The sequence below is a fragment of the Henckelia pumila genome, chromosome 2 (assembly GCF_033568475.1).
Source record: "Henckelia pumila isolate YLH828 chromosome 2, ASM3356847v2, whole genome shotgun sequence".
In the NCBI taxonomy this organism is placed as follows: domain Eukaryota; kingdom Viridiplantae; phylum Streptophyta; class Magnoliopsida; order Lamiales; family Gesneriaceae; genus Henckelia; species Henckelia pumila.
In genome coordinates this window covers 23,221,047-23,243,621 of record NC_133121.1, presented here as the reverse complement: position 1 = coordinate 23,243,621, position 22,575 = coordinate 23,221,047, and the positions used below count along the sequence as shown (strand labels likewise).

At 40.4% G+C, this 22,575-nt stretch overlaps 2 protein-coding genes across 2 annotated transcripts; one reads left to right on the top strand and one right to left on the bottom strand.

Annotated features, from left to right (window-relative positions):
* Positions 1-673: 673 nt before the first annotated feature.
* Positions 674-1,742, bottom strand: LOC140877375 (uncharacterized). Its single transcript, XM_073280909.1, has 2 exons — positions 1,400-1,742; positions 674-1,350 (listed from the first exon to the last, which is right to left on the bottom strand). Exons 1-2 carry the CDS (start codon positions 1,740-1,742, stop codon positions 674-676), a joined length of 1,020 nt encoding a protein of 339 aa, XP_073137010.1.
* Positions 1,743-9,075: 7,333 nt separating this feature from the next.
* LOC140877374 (uncharacterized) lies at positions 9,076-22,351 on the top strand. Its single transcript, XM_073280908.1, has 8 exons — positions 9,076-9,693; positions 19,459-19,792; positions 19,918-20,611; positions 20,664-20,804; positions 20,866-21,254; positions 21,380-21,585; positions 21,737-21,755; positions 22,071-22,351. Exons 1-8 carry the CDS (start codon positions 9,076-9,078, stop codon positions 22,349-22,351), a joined length of 2,682 nt encoding a protein of 893 aa, XP_073137009.1.
* Positions 22,352-22,575: the final 224 nt, after the last annotated feature.

Below are 22,575 nucleotides of genomic sequence, written 5' to 3'. Positions count from 1 at the left end.
ATTTCCTAAGCCACTAACCTTGGAGATTAAGGACAAAATGGTCGATTAGTGAACTTAATTAATATACTAAGTCTTTGAAATTGGGCAAAGAAAGTGGAAAAAAATCTGACATACCTCACAAGCCTAAGTTTTGAATTTAATTTGCTTTCCACTTCATCAACTCCACGTGACCAAGAAGAGCACAAGTGTACCAATTTGATTACAAATAGCAGCCTAATTCACGAAGTAAGGAGGAAGAATGACAGCCTTTATTCACGTGAATATGGCTAAATGTTGACAGAATTCTTGCTTCGATTTTCTTGCTTGTCTCGGTAAAATTGGAGAGAAAAATTAGGGATGAAAGAGATGGCTTCTTGTGTTTAAATAGGAGACAAAAAATTAGCCGATTAAAAGGAACAAAAACCGCTTTGATTTTGTGCAGCAAGGAAATAAAATTTGCAGCTTAATATTCCTTGATTTAATTGCTGAAATTACATTGATTTGTGTCCAAAAAATTTCGATCATCAGATCTTGGAAAAAGGTAAGAGTATACTTTGCATAATTTGAGAGATCCTTCCATATTATTGTAGTCTTGCACACCAAGTTTCGGGTTTTTACATCACTCCCTCCTTATGAAAAGTTTCGACCTCGAAACTTGGGTTAACTTGCTCTTAGGGGTCGCTACTCTAAATAGTTAAGTCAGTTCCTCAAGTATAAGCCCTAACTTCTTAGCGAACCTCCTATATATAAACGAATGAGTGACACTAAAATCAAATAAAACATATGCAGGCTCAGTATTGATGAAAATGGTACCTGCCACGACTTCATTCGCGTCATCAGCCTCTTCTTGTGTGATAGCAAACACACGGGCGTTGGGCTTAGCTTCCTTCGGTTGATTCTGAGTGGTGCCAGGAATTGGTCCCGTCTTTGGCTTCACGGGTTCAGGACAATTAGAAATTTGGTGTCCTAACTTGCCACAGTTGAAACAAGCGCCAGTTTTTCGACGACATTCCCCTTTGTGTCGGAGGTTGCAGATAGGACATAGCTTGATCGGTGGGAGTTTGAGAGCAGAATACGTTTCCTTGAAAAATTCACCAGACTGGTTCGGGCGCTTGGAAATCTGCTCGTTCGAAGAAGATTGGTCCGTCAGACGTCGTTTTTTGTGGCGACGCTTGATATCCGATTCAGCTCGGATGGCCACCTCCATCAAGTCTGCAAAGTTGGCAGGCTGATAAACTGCTAATGCCGACTGGATTCGGCTGCTCAACCCCTTCTTGAACCGGTGCAACTTCAGCTCATCATCTCCCATAATAGTTGGGGCGTAAGACCCGAGCTCATTGAAATTGGAGGTGTACTCCACCACTGTCATATCTGAAGATTGCATGAGATTTTTGAAGTCGCTCAGCTTCTGCATTCGAACCTCCGCTGGGAAGTACTGCTTCAAAAATGCAGTACTGAACTGTTGCCATGTGACTTCCCGCGACTAGCATAGCAGGTGAAACTGCTTCCCACCATTTCCTTGCTTTGTCCTCCAGAAAAGGAATTGTCACCTCCACTTTAAGTGCTTCAGGGACTTCAAGTAAACGAAGTTGGTCCTCCATCTTCTTCATCCAATTTCGTCCCACCTCTGCATCAGAATCTCTCTTAAACATTTCAGTTCGGTTCTTACGGAGCGATTCATAATGGAATTTGACTCCATTCTGAGCAGGTGGAGGAGGTGACGGATTGACATTGCCGTTGCCGTTTCCATTTGTATTTCCCATCCCTTGGAGGGTCGTCGCCACTATTGTCAGATAGACCTTCACATGAGATACCTTGAGTGCTAAGGCGTGACAGGTTTCGAGCGTAAGGTCTGTAAATTCGTGCAGAACATGGTTTTGCCGGTATGCTTGTATCGATGCTTTTGGTAGGCATACGGGAAACTTCATGTTCAAAAGCATGATTTGGGTACAAGAACAACGCTGATGGTAGATCGCGAGCAAAAGAAGTCGACTGACATGCACTGACGCAGATCATAGCTGGTTAGCTAACACGTGCCATTTCTCCGGAGTTCTTCGCAGGAGGACATGTAGAGAGACTTGGACGGGAGTATGCTTGTAACGATGCGTGTGTCGATGGGAAGCTTCATGCTCATGGGACGAAGACAGGATTCGATGATTTTAAATACTGTATTGTTTTAGTTGTAAACAGTATTTCAGTTGTAATATATCATCAGAATTTAGTTGTATCATATCAAGTTATTGGATGTATGTTGTTGTATTTTCGGAATACTGTAATGATATTACATGGGATTGTAATAAAAAAATTGTACAAACTTGAAGTAATGATACATGTGTTACTTATTCAGCAATTCGTGATTGATTGCAAGTAATCTTATAAATTTTGGCTTGGAATTTGTTGATTGGTAATCAACTAGGATAGCTCATGGATTTTGAGTAAGCCAGCGGTAACGGATTGACATAGGATTAGTCTAGGTGTTTTCCTAGGATTGATCTAATTAGTCGTTCGACTGGGTTAGTGCTAGTGATGAGGTGATTCATCTGGGGGCATGGAAATTTTGATCTTGTTTGAAATTTTGAGTTTCGTTCTAGGTTGTTTCCATAGAACAGTAGCTTGATTGACCTTCATAGGTTGGGAATTCGTAATGATGGGATTTCATCAGGAACCAGTTGAGTACATATCGAGAGTTGTGGACTATGATCATGACTAGACATGATGGAGCGCGACCCTATGCCAGTGTTACTTTGGGAGTCTTTTGTACTTCGGAGAATACCTGGAAGCCTTCGTGCTTCAGGATTGGCGGTGGGAAGGCTACCTAGTCTAGAGTTTTGGTAACAGTCACGACGGGGTATGACCTTGGATTTGATGCCTGGTTAGGTATCTGCGGCTCAGATATCGTCTGACTATCGTCAGAGATATTGGTTTGTAGTTTTGTCATAAGGACCAGTCTTGGAGGGATTTCCTTGACAAGTGCATACTCTGAGCAGATAGTTCTAGCCTATTGGATACTGCTAGACTAGTGGATCTAGTCGGTGTTTGGATACTCTTGTGATAAGGGTTATCCAGGAGATGGGTTTGTGAACTTCCTGGAACATTGACTCGGGGATGAGTATTTTTCAGCAATGATGTTTCTTCAGTGATAGATTATATCCGATGCTAAGGATTGTACATGACTATTTGAGGTGTGAGGATAGCGTGATTTATGCCAGTGTACACTTGGCGGTTATTTCAGGTGGGATACCGTGACAAGTTACCTCAGTCTCGATTTGTTGCAGTCTTAGCAATAAATATAGTTATCAGGAGCATGTTCAACGATAGTTTGAATCTTTCGGACTTGTATTGCGAGTTGGGTTAAACAAGTCCTTATGATCATCTTGAATGAATATAGACAATGGATAGTATGTCTAGACTGGTGCAGGGTTAGCACTAGTGATTACTTGTAACTGTTTTCTGACTCTGTCAAAGATGAGTGATTGAATCAGCTGTGATTATTTTGATTCCATGTATTTGGGATCTGCGGACGTGTGGCAGTGAGATCATCGATATTGATCGGCCATGAGAGTTTCATTGATCTGTGATTGTCTGATTAGGGTTGATATCGTCAGGCAGCGCGAGAGCTAGAGTAAATCAACTTGATCGATCAGATTATTCCAATCGGTACTGATTGGGATGTAGTGAATCAAGAAGTACTGGGAATAGTACTATAAGTATGGTATGCTTTGATATAGCGATTCAAGTGCATTTAGGGAATTCTTTAGTTGCTAAGGAATCTCCAGGGATGCGAGAATCGGGGCTTTTTGGATTCTTCAGATCATGAGAATAGTCATAGGTTGGCTTTTGTGATCATTTTCTAGTTAATAGCATTACTGAGATTACCATTGACGGATTTTGATCTGAACATTGCTTGGTTTTAGCAATGATTTATCCAGTTTTCTGAAATAGGATTCAGTGATTGTTCCAGGATTGTCAATGGACAAATTTTTGGGACTGTTAGTCAGAATGTTTAGCTTGAGGGCTTCCAGCAGATTTCTCGAGAGTTGTTCTTGAGAGACGATTCGGCAAGTGCTTATGGATTTCAATGAGCATTAGCAGGTTAGCATTAGTTGTTTCATGGGATGAGACAGCAGCTGAGACTTGTGTTTCTGAGTCTGGCAGGATTGTTGTCACTGATATCCCAGTGCTTTCTGATATGTTGTGTCATTGAAAGGATTAGATAACATAATTGCCACTATTATTGATAGATTCTGTGCGGGATCAAGGTGAATCAGTTTGTTTATCCCCGCTAGTGAGCCAAGAAATTGGTTATCTGGAATAGGATTAACCGGAATCATTTTCGTCAATACTATCTCTAGTTCCGAGATAGAAGTAAGCATTCGACATAGGCTACTAATGCTGAGGGTGGTGTTAGTCCATCTGAGGGTTTCAGCAGGATGGTAGTGAATTTCGAGGCGACGACCTCGAAGGATGCATTTAGACAAGAAATTGTGTATAAAGATTTTGTCATCTGTTTACTTAGTTGGTGTTCTTTGGGAAACATTCATCGGGCAAAGTGAGTACTGAAAGTACGTACTATAACGCCAGGAATTGTCAGGATTTTGTTGTTATCCATGGAAGGATGACTAATGCGATCGAGTAGATGCTATCTACGATAGCGGGATTCGGATCAAGGTTTATCGCAATCAGTCTGAGGATTTCAGATGGTTAGAGTGGTGGCAGTGATGCGATTGCTTTGCGAACTGGGGGACGGTAGTTGCCATTTCTATTTGCATAAGGTACTGTTTTGGGAAGAAATATTTTATCCTTAGTGATAAAGAGTAACCCACACGAGTTCTTGGAAAAGGGATATCTAGGATTTGACCGAGAGTCGAATCTAGATCAATTTGTTTATAACTTTACGATAACGTCAAGGGATGCGATGTTACCGTTAGACCGGTGAAATACAATGTGTTGTATCTGGTTTTATCGTGGGCAGCGATGGAGTTCGTGCATGTCTAGAGAATAGCTGATGGCTAGTTACGATCTTAGCAGGAGTTTCATCACTAAGATTTGTAGGCAGTGTGGCTGATACAGTCGGCAATTTGGACCGAAGGTGCCGTGTTGTTGCGGTTATTGATGGATAACTGACGATAGTCAGTAGTGTTACTCGATTCTCGCAGGATTGCTGATAAGAAGGCAGTGATTTCCAGAGTGATCGTTAAAAGCGTGCGAGTTTATGATCTGATGTGGTTCAGTGAATGAACAAACCCTGCAGGTTTAGCGAGGTTTGGTATTGTCGAAGGTTATTTGACCAGATGTTTTGAACCGGAACTACTAATGAATTGGACGAATGGTTTATACTATATTCCCGGGGTTTACTCTAGATTTCGAGGACGAAATCCTTTTAAGGTGGTGGGAATGTAGTGGCCCGTATCCAAAACTAATGATTAATGAGTAATTAATCATATAATCATGTTGAGACTAAGTAAAACATGATTAAGGAAATTTCAGATGAATTAACGGACATCGAAAATGGTCCAGGGGGGTCCCAGGACTCGAGCAGGATCGGAGCCACCGGTCCAGGATCGGAGCTTCCGATCTTGGTGAGTTTGGAACCACATCGGAAGCAAGGTGATCGAAGCTTCCGATCGACCGTCGGTGACAGGTGTGTGGTTTCATGTGGATGGGATTGACGCATGGCATCGGAGCTTCCGATCGGAGGAACGGAGCTTCCGATCTGCACGTTCGGAGCTTCCGATCGATGCCTATAAATATGAGGTCCGAGCTCCTCATTTCTTGTCAATTCCGAGTTCCTCTCCTTCGCCTGCAAGGCTCTATTTAGGGCTTTGGGTACTATTATTTTAGAGTTGGAGTAGGGAACATATTTTAGTATAGTCAGACAGTGTCAGACACAGTAGCGGAGTAGTGCTCATGTAGCGGAGCAGTGCTCGAAGCTGTGGAGCTGCAGCAGGGGTGTACCCCTGGTTGCGGGATAGTCGCCATCAGTGGGCTGACGACGGACGCAGGTATAGCTATGGTCTCCTTAAATTATTTAGGAGTATGCAATAGCTTAGTTAAGGCTTTTAGAGCTTATTGAATGATGCATGGGTATTTTCATTGTAGACTTGGAACCTAGAGTAGGACTACTAGGACTGCCTTAAAAAGGTACGTAAGTACTGACTGAGATTGGCAGCGGATATGCATGCTTATATGTTGCATTTATGTGTTTGCATGTTATTATTGTTATGCGGCATGTGCATATCATCTTGTGCCTGTACATCTGTATATCTTTTGAAATGAGCCAGTTTGGGTTGCTCAGCCCTGTTAGGACATTTGATATCGAGTACCCTTAGGTACTGATACCTGAAGGACTCCGTGGTCCGCATCCGTGATTCGGGAATGAGTGGTCGCACACAGTGGTTAGCTACCCTGATGTGACGAGCTTATATCCCAGGCGCCAGTCTGAGCAGTTCGTATACAGTTATCCCAGATATGGATACCCTGTCATTTGCATGCATCATATTTGTACGTTTATCCGTGCTTTCTTATTGAGCTTAGAGCTCACGTCCAGTATTTTCTGTGTATATGGATACCCTATTCGACGGGGCAGGTGTAGGTGCAGGATTGAGCATCAGGAGCCTGGAGGAGCCAGTGACCTTGAAGACAACAATATTTAGCTGTAGGTTTTTATCTAAGTAAATTCGATTGGGTTGTATAAATCGAGTTTGTTAGCCGGTTGTATTCTGTCGGTCTGCTTGTATTTCAGTCTTCCGCAGCGATTTTATTTAATGCATGCTTAATTATGCTCTTAAACTCTGATTAGGTAGTGGATCCGGGTCGGGTCGCTATAGAATCCCATCTGGATTTATGAACCTGGCTGCTCTGATACCACTTTAATGTCACGCCCCGAGATCGAGACGTGCCACCGGCATTGTTTCAAATTCACAAAAATTATAAAACAACCAGCCTCGTAGTACAGTATAAACCAAACCAGTCTATTATCATAAATAAAATCCAAAACATCGTCTTTACAACTCGATAAATCCAAAAATAGCAAAACAAATGCGGAAGCGTCTAAAAACTTAATAACAAAATATTATTGCGAAATCCCAAAATAAAATAACAAAATTCAATATTAATGCTCCTCTATCACCATTCCCAAAACATATCCTGTTCACGATCCTCTAAATCATCATCTTCATCAGCTGGAAGGGGAAAAGTAAGGGGTGAGTGTTTTGAAAAACACTCAGCAAGTGGGGGCCGATCGATCATATCAAATATATATATATATATATATATATATATATATATATATATATATATTTATTTCAAAAACTCATATCATAATTCAAAGCGTAAACATTTCATATAATGTCTTAACATAGCATAGCATGAACATCATCATAACATAATTGACATAACATAACATAGCATAACATAACTTTGGCCAGACACTGAAACTTCTCTCATTATTCGTGGCTAACTGATCAGTCCCCTATATGTAATCCCTCTAAGGGGTGAGGTCATTTGTCGGTTATTCTTACCCACCGCATCAGAGCCATAACATAACATGGTTCGGAAATTTCCTTTCCACTCATAATTTGAGTCATAACAGTGCCAAAACATACTCTTAACAAATTTTATCATGAATAAGAATTACACAGCAAAACTCCAAAGATTATCATGAACGATCGAATTTTAAATCATACATAATATTTTAAAACAAAGTCCACTTACCGAAATTATTTGCGAGATCAAATACTACAATTACGCAAAGCTTTGACCGAACACTTTTCCTTTCCAATTTCCTAAGCCACTAACCTTGGAGATTAAGGACAAAATGGCCGATTAGTGAACTTAATTAATATACTAAGTCTTCGAAATTGGGCAAAGAAAGTGGACAAAAATCTGACATACCTCACAAGCCTAAGTTTTGAATTTAATTTGTTTTCCACTTCATCAACTCCACGTGACCAAGAAGAGCACAAGTGTACCAATTTGATTACAAATAGCAGCCTAATTCATGAAGTAAGGAGGAAGAATGACAGCCTTTATTCACGTGAATATGGCTAAATGTTGACAGAATTCTTGCTTCGATTTTCTTGCTTGTCTAGGTAAAATTGGATAGAAAAAGTAGGGATGAAAGAGATGGCTTCTTGTGTTTAAATAGGAGACGAAAAAGTAGCCGATTAAAAGGAACAAAAACCTCTTTGATTTTGTGCAGCAAGAAAATAAAATTTGCAGCTTAATATTCCTTGATTTAATTGCTGAAATTACATTGATTTGTGTCCAAAAAATTTCGATCATCAGATCTTGGAAAAAGGTAAGAGTATACTTTGCATAATTTGAGAGATCCTTCCATATTAGTGTAGTCTTGCACACCAAGTTTCGGGTTTTTACAGTTGTAATGAAGTCACGGTTGAGGAGGTGGCTGCCCATGTTGACTTACGAGATTTGGCCGACGGTTTTACAGTAGGGAAAAGGACTGAGCTTGCCATCACGATCACAGAAAATGTTTTCGCTGATATGATAAATAATTCTGCTGATAAATCTATGAAGAGGGGCGGGGTCGTCCTCATAAAAGGAATAAATTGCCTCCGACAGAGACAAGGGAAATTGTTAGTAAGCTTGATTCGTCCCAGCCTTCCAATATTTCTCAATGTTGAACGAAATTTTTTGGAATGTTCGTGGGATTGGAAATAAAGCAGCTCAGAGACGTATTAAGTTTCTGAAGGAGTTTAACTTACTTCTTTTTTCAGCTGTTAAGCGATAGTTAGATCAAGAATGGAGCTTTAAAAAGTTTGGTTTTTCGAAGGTTATCTCTAATTGTAGCAGCAAAATATGGATATATTTCTCTCATCAAGTTTCGGTCTCTGTGGCGGTGGATCATGAGCAATTTCTCCAAGTAAATATATTTTCTGGCCTTTTTTCAATTGATATTTATTTTTCTGTGGTCTATGCTAAATGTAATAGAACAGAGAGGCGGGATCTTTGGGAAGGCCTTTTGGATTGTATTCCTCGGGATGGTTGCCTTTCAATTTTTGGAGGAGATTTTAATGTTATTGTTGATCCGGCAGAACATTCTTGTGGAGTCGTGGTGTTGTCAATTGTCCAGGTGCTATGGCTGATTTTTTTGATTTTATTACTTCAACGGGGCTATCTGATGCTGGTTTCGTTGGTTCAAAGTTCACTTGGACTAACAATAGTATTTGGAAGCATTTGGATAGGGTCCTCCTTTCTTCTAATTGGGTGGAGTACTTTAATTCTTTCAGGGTGGAAGATCTTCATCGAGGGTCTTATGATCATTGTCCCCTTCAGATTTCAGCCCCTTTCTTTCCCAGACAGTCAGTGTCCTTTCGGTTTCAGAATATGTGGTTTTCTCAAAAGAGGTTTATGCAAACTGTGATGTTGAACTGGAATAATCCTTGCCCAGATAATGATCTTAGCAGATTGGTTTTTAAATTGAAGAGGCTTAAGAATAATCTTAAATGGTGGAACAAAAATGTATTTGGTAACGTACATGAAAAAGTTAAGGCTCTTGATCAAAAAGCTTCTCAAGCTCAGGTCAAATTTGATGATACTCCTTTTAAAGAGAATCGAACAGCCCTTTCCCTGGCTCTTGCTAATCTTGCTTTGGGCTTGTATATGGAGGAAGATTTCTGGAATAAAAAATCATCTGCCAAATGGATCATGAAGGGTGAGAAGAATACTGTTCTTTTTCATAATATGGTTAATCGTGTAAGAGTAGGTGCCCAGTGAGCCAACTGTGTGGCTATGGGTTTTGATGACTCTTTGTATAAACAATATTTTGTTTAATATTATTTACACTTTTATTAATGGCAATGACTTTATATTACTTCATATTGTTATATTGTGATATACTATTGTTGTTTTGATAAAGACCTTGAATATACTATAGTGTATGTAAGATGTGGTAGAACATGGGGATGTCTATCATGAAATACATCTTATAGTCACTGTATATTCTAAAACCGTTCCTAGTCGATTGAGCCGTCCGATAATAAGGATAAGGATCGCTCGAGTTTGAGACTAGCATTTGCGATGCGGAGTACCACGTTTCATTGGTAGGGAACATGGAGATGTTCGAAGCATGCAAATGGATATTCATAGGATGAATAATCGAACTACCCTATCCGGACTTTCCAAGTGGTTATCACTTATCGAGTGGATAAAGTCCGCGGTTTTGGTTGTACACCATTAGTCCTTACGACTTGAAACATCATGGAGACTCTATATGCTAGTGCTGTGCTTTGACTCGTTTACCGACTCTATGGGGGTCATCAGGTGTCGAGATTGGGTACAGTTACGACACATATAGGAGTCAATGCATTGTTGTCAAGGATTCACCACATACTTGCGAGTGTGGATATCCTATGCGATCTGAGGAGATATTAGTGTGACAAATCTCTGGCCAGAGTACTTGATGTGATTTAAGAAATGGTTTCTTAGTAGCACATGCGATGTCACTAATTTGATCTTCAAGATGTATTGCATAGTTATCGAATCTTGAGCGACTCTCGATATACCAATGGTTGTTGATTCGATCGGGATATTTGGATGAAGGGACCGTACTGTACGCTAACCAAAATCTACTGGTTCTTGTAGGCACTATCAGTGATACCTAGGGAATCATGGGGCGATGTTGCTAGGCGCTTTACCTTGATTCGTTGGGCAAGTCGGAAAGTGTTGTTCCGAGTCACAAGGAGTTGTGAGCCCACGGCTAGCTGTATCCCTGAACCATTGAGGGTCACACAGTGTAATGGAGTTTTAATCCCCGTTGAGATAGTTAAATTTAAAGAGTTAAATTTAATGAACTAAGAAGTTGGACTTCTTAAATAAGAGTAAGGGAGTAGGATTTCCTAAAATGACATAGGGATGGACATTTTTGGAAACCACTGAATTCGGATTCAGGAAAATTTATTTTGACTTTAAAATGTGCAGAAATGGTTTCTGTGCACATTGGTGAAATCGGTTCATCAATCGGAGTCACGATGAATTTAATATTAATTTCTGAACGTGCGGGCTTTGCTTGTCGGGCCCTAGCTTATGACTAATGGGCCCTAAGGTGTTAGTGGCCTGCATTATAAATAAGTTATTACAGTACAGAAATTACACACAACAGGTCATTATTTTTTAGAGCAAAAAATTTCGAACCCTAGCCCCTCTCTCATAAAGTTTCGGCCGAACACTCCCACTCTGTCAGAGAAAATTTCGGTCTGTGATTTTGAATTGCAGTCAGGAATAACGAATCAGATTCGTTTAATCTCTTCGCAGAAAACTTCTGATAGATTTTATAGTGCAATCTATCAGAGGGATTTAAACCCCATTCGTGGACCTGATTGAAGGAGTTCATCAGTTCCTGGGAGATACAAGAAGCGCAGAGAAATCTGTGTGGTGTCCAATAATCTCGCTTCGAGATTGAAGGTAAAATTTAATTAATTGTTATTTGAATTTTACACACACAATAATTTAATCGTTGAATGGTTGATACCCACACCATGGAATTGTTTCATGATAAAATTTTTAAACTTCCGCTGCACCGGGTATCAATCGTGATTGATCTGACCGCCAGTATCCAACAGTGGTATCAGAGCCAGGTTGCTCAGATCAAACGATTGAATTAATCAATTGTACAAAATTTTTGAGTCTCGGTTTTTGAAACAAAATAAATATTTTTAAATAAAATTTTTTTTTTCGGGGCAAAACCCGGGCAGCGATTGGATCGCTGCCCGGAGGGGGCGGCGATGGTCGCTGCCCCCGGGGGAGGCGCACGGCGCCGCCCAAAGGGGGCGCACGGCGCCGCCCAGGGCGGCGACCGTCGCCGCCCAAAGGGGGCGCACGGCACCGCCCAGGGCAGCGCTGTGCGCTGCCCAGCGCAGCGCTGGGCGCTGCGCAGGGCTGCGCTTGGCGCTGCCCAGGGCGGCGCACAGCGCCGCCCAGGGCGACGCACGGCGCCGCCCAGCGGCGGCACCAGGCGCCGCCAGGGCAGCGAGAGTCGCTGCCCTAAGGGGGCAGCCGGGCTGCCCCCGGCCCGCGCCCCGGGTGCGGGCCGGCCCGGGAGTGTCCCTGGCGGCCCGCGGGAAAAATTAAAATTAATTTTAATGTGATAAAATTTTATTTTTGGTCCGGTCAAAAATTGTTTTTGATTGGTTCACGAGATTTCGGATCGAATTGTTCGAGTCCGTAAATTTTAAAATTGATTTTGGATAAATTTGAATTTTTGGAAAATTTTAATGTTTTATCCGTAAATTGAATTTTGAAATCAATTATTTTGGTACAATTGATGATAAGATATGATCTTATGATATATTGAGTAAAATATGATTTTATTTGTAAAATTGGATTTTATAGATAAAATATGATTTTATTTGATATAGAGATAAAATATGATTTTATATGTGAAATGAGATTTTATATATAAAATATGATTTTATCTTGTTTAAATTTGAATTGCCACTGCATGTTATCCAATAAATTAATTTTGAATTAAATGTTATTGGATAAGGATGATCGATTGCCATGACCAATTTTGTAGGTGTATGTTAGGAATTTACATTTTGTTTTTATTGTTGTTGGTTTTATTAATGGGCCTGGTTTATGGCCCGATATGAATGTCATATGTAATAAAAGTGGGCTTGGTTTATAGCCCGTTCCCACCCCTAAAAATGTATCCCCTACTTGTCATTGTTATTTATTGTAAATGCATTAGATTTAGTGGGAGATCAAGATTTGAAGATGGTGGGCCCAGCAGACAATAAAGACTGAAGAAATGTAAATTGGAAGCACATGTAATAGGATTGCATTGCATACTGCATATTACCTAGGATTGGACTAAGACCCGTGATTGGCAACCACGGGTCAATTAGAAATGGAATCGATCATCCTATATAATATTTGATATTATGATTGTATGCATGTTTAGACATAAATTGCGTGAATCCGGCAAGCATGCAATAAAATGAATATGATGAGACAAATATTTTTATAATTAAAAATCCCTCATTTTAAATATGATTTAAAATTTATATCAAGATAAATAAAGGAAATTTAAATTTGTTTAAATGTTCCCACCTTCCATCAACGGTCAATGTATGTGATGCTACCCGCGGATACGGTCCGGCTCATATTATTGGGGGGCCCGTCCGTCGGAAAGCTGTACATTGGATCGACAAATGTTGTAAGTTGGGTGGAACTCCCATGGGATCGGCTCATATTATTGGGGGATCCACATGGCGACCGTCCATCACAACTTAATATTGATGGGTCATCTTGACATGTCACTTTAAACGGCGTCATATTATTGGGCCCTTATTGGACATGAGGTAAACACATGGGGGTTGCTTTGGAAGCAATTGGGCTCTACCTTTTGAGAATTATGGTTGGCTGATATTATTCGGGACCATAAGTTTGTCAATTGGACTCCATGTTCTCACTAAGGAAAAAGTTTCCCGTTTTCACTAGAGGGTGGTGAAATCGTTAAAATAGTGGGAGTGAGATTCATAAAATTAAATTCGCCTATTTTATGTCTTAGTAAATTGTTAAACAATCATTGATATATGTCTGTTTTTCTTTTCAGTATTTCATACAATGAATTCGCGAAATCCATTATTCTCGATCCTCGAACAAAACAAGTTGACTGGCGCCAACTATACGGAATGGTTCCGGAAGTTGAAGATTGTCTTAACTTCGGAGAAAATGCTCTACGTGTTAGAGAAAGCACCTCCGAAGGAAGCACCAGCTGACATAAGTCCGGAGGAATTGGCCAAACTTGATGCATGGTGTGACCATGACATCAAGACCAAATGCTATATGCAAGCCTCGATGTCTGATGAACTCCAGAGGCGATTTGAGGACACCGTGAATGCTGCTGACATTCACGCTCAACTCAAGGAACTTTTTGGGGCTCAATCGAGGGCTGAAAGGTTCGCTACTGTTAAGGAGCTAATGACGTGTCGCATGCGTGAAGGGACTTCGGTCCGTGATCATGGGGTACGAGTGATTTGGCTCATACAGAAGTTGGCGACCCTAGATTTGGTGTTGGAACATGAACTCAATGTGGATTTATTGCTTCTGTCTCTTCCTTCTTCATTTGATGGATTTGTGATAAATTTTAATATGAACAAGATAGAGGCCACCCTTGAAGAGATGGTCAATATGCTCGTTACATATGAATCCACACTTAAGAAGGATAAGCCAGCTTTCTTGGTGGGCTCCTCATCTTCTGCTAAGAAGGGGCCAAGTATGAAGGGCAAGAAACGTTCTGCCCCACCCAAGAAAGTCGAGCCCGAGAAGAAGCAAAAGACAAAGGCTTCAAACAATGGAAAATCCAAGGATGTTTGCCATTACTGCAAGAAGCCGGGTCATTGGAAGCGCAACTGCAAGGAATATCTTGAGCAGTTGGGAACTGCAAAGGGTATGTTCTATATTGAAATAAACATGTCACTTAATACAACTTCTTGGGTATTGGATACCGGATGTGGATCTCACATTTGCAATGATTTGCAGGTGATGACAAGAAGTCGCAGGCTTAGAATGGGTGAGACCCAGCTGAGGCTCGGGAATGGTTCCAGAGTTGAAGCTACGGCCATTGGAGATGTTTGTTTGAATTTGCAGAACGGTTTTAAATTATTGTTAAGAGATGTTTTATTTGTGCCAGATTTAATTAAAAACATTATTTCTATTTCTATGCTTGATAGAGATGGTTATTCTTGCAATTTTGTGAATGGGATTTGCAATATTTACAAGAATGAATGTTTAATTGGAAATGGACAACTTGAAAACGATCTATACAACTTAAAACTAAAAGACGTTCCAATAAATTATATTGATAAACCGGCGACAACAAACAAAAGGAAAATCGATAGTCAAAACCCGGCGAACCTTTGGCATGCTAGGCTAGGTCATATTTCCTCAAGGAGGATGAACAAGCTAGTGGGAGAGGGCATGTTTGATATGTCTGATATTAACTCTCTACCTACTTGTGAATCCTGCCTAAAAGGAAAAATGACTAAATCTCCTTTTAAGGGGAAACCTGAGCGTAGTCAGAATCTGTTGGATTTGATCCATACAGATGTTTGTGGTCCATTTAGAGTAGGGACTCAACATGGCCACACCTACTTCATTACCTTTACTGATGATTATTCAAAGTATGGGTATTTATATTTAATGAAATATAAGTCTGAAGCATTTGAAAAGTTCAAAGAATTCAGGGCTGAAGTAGAAAACAAACTAGGTAAAAGTATTAAAGCACTTCGATCGGATCGAGGTGGAGAATACTTGAGTACCGAGTTTTTAGACTATCTAAAAGAGAATGGGATTCTCTCTCAGTGGACTCCTCCTATGACACCACAGCTTAATGGTGTATCGGAGCGTCATAATCGAACCTTGTTGGACATGGTTCGATCTATGATGAGCTTCACTGAGCTTCCACCTTCGTTTTGGGGCTATGCGCTTGAAACGGCGGTATTGTTGTTGAACAACGTCCACACTAAAGCTGTGGACAAGACACCATACGAGTTATGGAATGGCAAAGCTCCTAAGTATTCGTACTTGAGGATTTGGGGATGTCCTGCTTACGTGAAGCAGACAGTGGGAGACAAGTTGGATAGTCGATCCAGCTTATGTTATTTTGTGGGGTATCCGAAGAACTCAATCGGATATTATTTCTATTATCCTGCTGAAACAAAGGTGTTTGTTTCTAGGAATGCCACCTTCTTGGAGAAGGAGTTCTTATTGGATAAGAAAGGCGAGATGATGGAACTCGAAGAAGTTCGAGAAGAACCCGAAATACAAAATAACGATCCTACACCTCAGGAACCATTGCTGGACACGCCTGCACCTAGAAGATCCGAAAGGACTTCTAGACCTCCAGTTCGATATGGTCTTCTTCTTGAAGGGGATCAAGATGAACCCGACATTGGATGTGATCCAAGAAACTTCAAGGAAGCAATTTCTGATGCGGATTCGAATTTATGGCTTGAAGCTATGCAGTCAGAATTGGATTCGATGCATACAAACCAAGTTTGGTCTTTAGTAGATCCTCCCGATGGAATTGTTCCAATAGGGTGTAAATGGATCTACAAGAGAAAGCTTGGGCCTGATGGTAAGGTATTGACCTACAAGGCGCGATTGGTGGCGAAAGGTTATACTCAAAGGCAAGGAGTTGACTATGATGAAACCTTTTCACCAGTTGCAATGTTCAAGTCCATAAGAATCCTGATTGCCATAGCTGCATGGTATGACTATGAGATATGACAAATGGATGTGAAGACTGCTTTTCTTAATGGAGACATTAAGGAAGAAATCTATATGAAGCAGCCTGAGGGGTACACATCCATGGGAAGCGAGCATAAGGTATGCAAGCTTCAGAGATCAATTTATGGTCTAAAACAAGCATCAAGAAGTTGGAACCAGAAATTTGATGAAACAATAAAAGATTTTGGTTTCATCAAGAACCCGGAGGAACCTTGCGTGTACAAGAAAGTAGTTAAGGATGTGGTGACATTCTTAGTACTTTATGTTGATGACATCCTACTCATTGGGAATGATGTAGGGATGTTGCAGTCAACAAAGATATGGTTATCGGGTAGATTTTCGATGAAGGATTTGGGAGAGGCATCCTACATTCTTGGGATACAGATCTATAGAGATAGGTCTAAGAGAATGATAGGACTCACTCAATCAACCTACATCGATACCATATTGAAACGGTTTTCAATGGATGGGTCCAAAAGAGGACATCTACCCATGTGTCATGGAGTTTCTCTATCCAAGTCTATGTGTCCCAAGACTGATGCAGAGATAGAGAATATGACACATGTACCATATGCGTCAGCTATAGGTAGTATCATGTATGGGATGATATCTACCAGACCGGATGTAGCATTTGCTCTGAGTGTCACGAGCAGATATCAGTCTAATCCTGGTCAAATGCATTGGAAAGCCGTGAAGGACATTCTTAAGTACTTACGAAGGACTAAGAATATGTTCATGGTTTATGGAGGACGAGAACTCAAATTGGAAGGCTATACCGACTCTAGCTTCCAAAGTGATGTGGATGACTCGAAGTCAACCTCTGGATTTGTGTTCATGCTCAATGGCGGTGCTGTCTCTTGGAAGAGTTCCAAGCAGGACACCACAGCGGATTCCACCACTGAGGCTGAATACATTGCAGCATCAGCTGCTGCTAAAGAGGCCGTTTGGATGAGGAAGTTCGTCCAAGAGTTGGGCGTCATTCCTGAATTTGTTGGTCCAGTCCCGGTGTACTGTGACAACACGGGTGCCGTTGCTCAAGCAAAGGAACCAAGGTCTCATCAAAGATCCAAACACGTACTGAGGAAATACCACATAATCCGGGAGATTGTGGAAAGAGGAGACATCATTGTCGAACGAGTGGCCTCTGCAGACAATATCGCTGATCCGCTTACTAAGCCCTTGCCAGGACCATTGTTTGACAAACATCGCGAAGCAATGGGTCTACGTAGTATGACTAGTTGGCTATAGGGCAAGTGGGAGATTGTAAGAGTAGGTGCCCAGTGAGCCAACTGTGTGGCTATGGGTTTTGATGACTCTTTGTATAAACAATCTTTTGTTTAATATTATTTACACTTTTATTAATGGCAATGACTTTATATTACTTCATATTGTTATATTGTGATATACTATTGTTGTTTTGATAAAGACCTTGAATATACTATAGTGTATGTAAGATGTGGTAGAACATGGGGATGTCTATCATGAAATACATCTTATAGTCACTGTATATTCTAAAACCGTTCCTAGTCGATTGAGCCGTCCGATAATAAGGATAAGGATCGCTCGAGTTTTAGACTAGCATTTGCGATGCGGAATACCACGTTTCATTGGTAGGGAACATGGAGATGTTCGAAGCATGCAAATGGATATTCATAGGATGAATAATCGAACTACCCTATCCGGACTTTCCAAGTGGTTATCACTTATCGAGTGGATAAAGTCCGCGGTTTTGGTTGTACACCATTAGTCCTTACGACTTGAAACATCATGGAGACTCTATATGCTAGTGTTGTGCTTTGACTCGTTTACCGACTCTATGGGGGTCATCAGGTGTCGAGATTGGGTACAGTTACGACACATATAGGAGTCAATGCATTGTTGTCAAGGATTCACCACATACTTGCGAGTGTGGATATCCTATGCGATCTGAGGAGATATTAGTGTGACAAATCTCTGGCCAGAGTACTTGATGTGATTTAAGAAATGGTTTCTTAGTAGCACATGCGATGTCACTAATTTGATCTTCAAGATGTATTGCATAGTTATCGAATCTTGAGCGACTCTCGATATACCAATGGTTGTTGATTCGATCGGGATATTTGGATGAAGGGACCGTACTGTACGCTAACCAAAATCTACTGGTTCTTGTAGGCACTATCAGTGATACCTAGGGAATCATGGGGCGATGTTGCTAGGCGCTTTACCTTGATTCGTTGGGCAAGTCGGAAAGTGTTGTTCCGAGTCACAAGGAGTTGTGAGCCCACGGCTAGCTGTATCCCTGAACCATTGAGGGTCACACAGTGTAATGGAGTTTTAATCCCCGTTGAGATAGTTAAATTTAAAGAGTTAAATTTAATGAACTAAGAAGTTGGACTTCTTAAATAAGAGTAAGGGAGTAGGATTTTCTAAAATGACATAGGGATGGACATTTTTGGAAACCACTGAATTCGGATTCAGGAAAATTTATTTTGACTTTAAAATGTGCAGAAATGGTTTCTATGCACATTGGTGAAATCGGTTCATCAATCGGAGTCACGATGAATTTAATATTAATTTCTGAACGTGCGGGCTTTGCTTGTCGGGCCCTAGCTTATGACTAATGGGCCCTAAGGTGTTAGTGGCCTGCATTATAAATAAGTTATTGCAGTACAGAAATTACACACAACAGGTCATTATTTTTGAGAGCAAAAAATTTCGAACCCTAGCCCCTCTCTCATAAAGTTTCGGCCGAACACTCCCACTCTGTCAGAGAAAATTTCGGTCTGTGATTTTGAATTGCAGTCAGGAATAACGAATCAGATTCGTTTAATCTCTTCGCAGAAAACTTCTGATAGATTTTCTAGTGCAATCTATCAGAGGGATTTAAACCCCATTCGTGGACCTGATTGAAGGAGTTCATCAGTTCCTGGGAGATACAAGAAGCGCAGAGAAATCTGTGTGGTGTCCAATAATCTCGCTTCGAGATTGAAGGTAAAATTTAATTAATTGTTATTTGAATTTTACACACACAATAATTTAATCGTTGAATGGTTGATACCCACACCATGGAATTGTTCCATGATAAAATTTTTAAACTTCCGCTGCACCGGGTATCAATCGTGATTGATCTGACCGCCAGTATCCAACAAATCGGCGTCAAGTTCGGAATAAAATCTACCGGATTTGGGATGATGGGACTGCCCTGGATAGTCCTTCTCAAATTTCAGAGTCTGCAGTTTGGTTTTTTAGAGTTTGTTGACTGGGGAACCTTTAGTTCTTTCTGAGCCTAAGTTTGATAACATCTCGGTGTTGATTACAGAGGAGGATAATCGTTTTTTGTTAGAACCGTTATCTGAGAAAGAATTTCATCTAGATAGTATTGCTGGTCCTGATAGGTTTTCAGCTAGGTTTTATAGAAACTACTGGGAGATTGTGAAAGCAGATGTTATTGATGCAGCCAGAGAATTTTGGTCAAGCACCTCTTTACCTAGGAGCATCACAACAACCTCTCTTATTTTAATTCCTAAGATTTTTGAAGCTGAGATATGGTCTGATTTTAGACCAATTAGCTTATGTAATGTTAGTAATAAAATCATTACTAAGCTAATTACTCTTTGGCTGAATCAGTTATTGCCAAAAATCATATCCCTGTCCCAGGGTGGTTTTGTTGCTGGTCATGTTATATCTGATAATATTCTTCTTGCTCAGGAGATGGTTCATCATTTAAATCATCAAACGAGTGGGGGAAATATTATGTTGAATTGGATATGGCGAAAGATTATGATAAGGTTCAGTGGGATTTCTTATATCAGATGCTGCGGGATTTTGGTTTTTTAGAGGGATTTTGCCAAGTTATCCTTCAATGTGTTAACAACTGCTGGTTCTCTGTTATGGTTAATGGTTCTCTCTCGGGCTTCTTTCATTCGAAAATAGGTCTCATGCAAGGGGATCCGATCTCTCCTACTATGTTCATAATTGCTGTTGAATATTTGTCTAGGGGATTGGACAATTTATTTGCTCGGCATAGGACGCTTCATATCAGTACGGGCTGTCCTTTCAGAATATCTCATTTGGCATATGTGGATGATCTTATTATTTTTGCTAATGGCTCTATTTCAGGGATCAAGATAATTCGGAAATTTTTATTTCATTATGAACAGTGTTCCGATCAGCTCATTAGAAATGCGAAGAGTGTGGTACTTACTGTCAGTAACTGTCCACCTCAGAAGAAGGGGAAGTATCTTGAGATCACTGGCTTTGGAGAGGGTTCTCTTCCTATTAAATATTTAGATGATCCTCTCTTTATCGGCCCAAAAAAGAGTTTTTACTTTTTGCCTATTATCTCTAGCGCTACTAAGAAACTGCAAGGATGGGATACGCAGCTTTTGTCTTTTGGTAGTAGGTTGGTGCTTATCAAAAATGTCCTTTGCTCCATGCTTATATATCTTTTCCAGGTTATGCAGCCTCCGGGGACTATTTTGCATAGATTCGATATGTTATGTGCAAAATTCTTACAAGGAGCTAAGGAGGGAAATAGGAAAATTCATTAGGTTTCTTGGAAGAATATTTGTCTTCCAGTTTCTGAAGGGGTTTAGGTATTCGGAGACTAAAGGACTCCTTGACGACCTTTTCTTTTAAACTCTGGTTTTGGTTCAGGTCTGTCGATTCTCTATGGAGTAAATTCTTGGTGACAAGATACTATAAATTTGATCCTCCGGTAGCTGTTCAGACTAAGCCGAATATCTCTCCAATATGGCGTCAGATGATGAAAATTAAGGGCAGGGCTGAACAGGAGATTGGTTGGAGGATTGGAGAGGGTCTGCTTAGCTTCTGGTTTGACTCTTGGTTTCCGGATGGTCCTATTTCTTCTCTGACTATTATTCAAGGGAATTCTTCCAGACACGTTGAATGGTTTTTGGAGGATCACAAATGGAATCTGGCTCGACTGCTATTGGTGGTTCCTCCTCATATTGCATACCGGATTATGGATGTACCCATTCATCCTATTTCGAAAGATGTTGCAGTTTGGAAGCCAACTCTTATTGGTAGATTTTATGTTAAATCTGCCTGGGAGTTGGTTCGATACCGACACATTGAATTAGATTGGTTAAAAAGATGCTGGTCTAAGTTGTTTAAACTTTAAACCAACTATTTATATTTTTTGCTGGAGGTGGTTCTTTAAAAGAATTCCGGTTGATGATATCCTTCAGGAAAGGGGAATTTATTTGGCTTCGATTTGCCAAGGATGTTGCAACCAAGAGTCTTTTGATCATCTATTTTTTGAGTGTGTCCCTGCAATTGGTGTGCGGCAATATTTTGGTCGGCTCTTCCGAGTTCAAAATTTTCTTTTCTTCGCTAATTGAAAGGGTTCGAATGGTTGGAGTCAGATTGGCCATATCAGGGAACTAATTCCGTTTTTTATTATCTGGTTTCTATGAAAGGCTAGAAATGAACACAAGCATAAGGGTACCAGAATTCACTCGGCTAGGATTATTCTGCATATTAATGACTTTATTCTTTCTATTAGAAGTGCAGGCTTGCTGAAGGTGAGTCACTGGACTGGTTTTGAGGACGTGGCTATGTCAATGGGTCTGAACTCTGCAATATCGAGATCTAATACCATTCGTTTAGTATGATTGTTGGCTCCGGAGATCGTTTTTTCAAACTGAATACCGATGGATATTCTAAAGTGAGATGACAATCTGGCATTGGAGGCATTATCCGGGATCATCATGGGCTGACGATTGTTGCTTTCCACGATTATATTGGGATTGGTTCTAATATGAGAGCAGAACTTCTAGCTATTTTAAGGGGTCTGCATGTTTGCAAGTTGTATAATTTGTTTTCCCTTTGTCTTGAAGTGGATTTTTTGGCAGCTCTAGCTATTTTGAATGCGGATTTTTCTTCTTGCGAACTCACAGGGATTGTGAATAAGATTCAAACTATTCTTCTGGATTCTGAGGTTCGGAAATCGCATATTTATAGGAAAGCTAATGGAGCGGCGAATGAATTAGCCAACCTCGGCTTGGATTTGGGATCGGCCATATTGCACCCGACAGATATTTATGGGAAGCTTAAAGGGATTTGTAGACTAGATAAATCTGGTCTACTTTATATTAGAGTTAAGTCTATTGTTTCTTAATTTTGGCATCTTCATCTTGTAATTTCTTGAGAGATTTTGGCATTGTCCCCCTCTCTTGTATTTACATTTTTATTTATTAAACGGGTAGGAGTACGCCTAACCCTCGTCATAAAAGGCGGCTTTGGGGGAAAAAAACTTTTTTATTTTTTTGGAGATTGCAACAACTAATGCCATCAAAGATTGATATGTTATATTATTTTGTTTAGCTTAATGAGTTTTATTTA

Excerpts from the sequence above, each read along its gene's own strand:
- LOC140877375 (XM_073280909.1), bottom strand. The coding sequence starts at position 1,742 with ATGGGAAATACAAATGGAAACGGCAACGGCAATGTCAATCCGTCACCT. Across the intron at positions 1,351-1,399 it reads AGCAGTACTTCCCAGCGGAG|ATATGACAGTGGTGGAGTAC; the intron begins GTTCGAATGCAG and ends TGCAATCTTCAG.
- LOC140877374 (XM_073280908.1), top strand. The coding sequence starts at position 9,076 with ATGGCTGATTTTTTTGATTTTATTACTTCAACGGGGCTATCTGATGCT. Across the intron at positions 20,805-20,865 it reads CAGTTTCTGAAGGGGTTTAG|GTCTGTCGATTCTCTATGGA; the intron begins GTATTCGGAGAC and ends GTTTTGGTTCAG. Across the intron at positions 21,255-21,379 it reads TTGGAAGCCAACTCTTATTG|GTGGTTCTTTAAAAGAATTC; the intron begins GTAGATTTTATG and ends TTTTTGCTGGAG.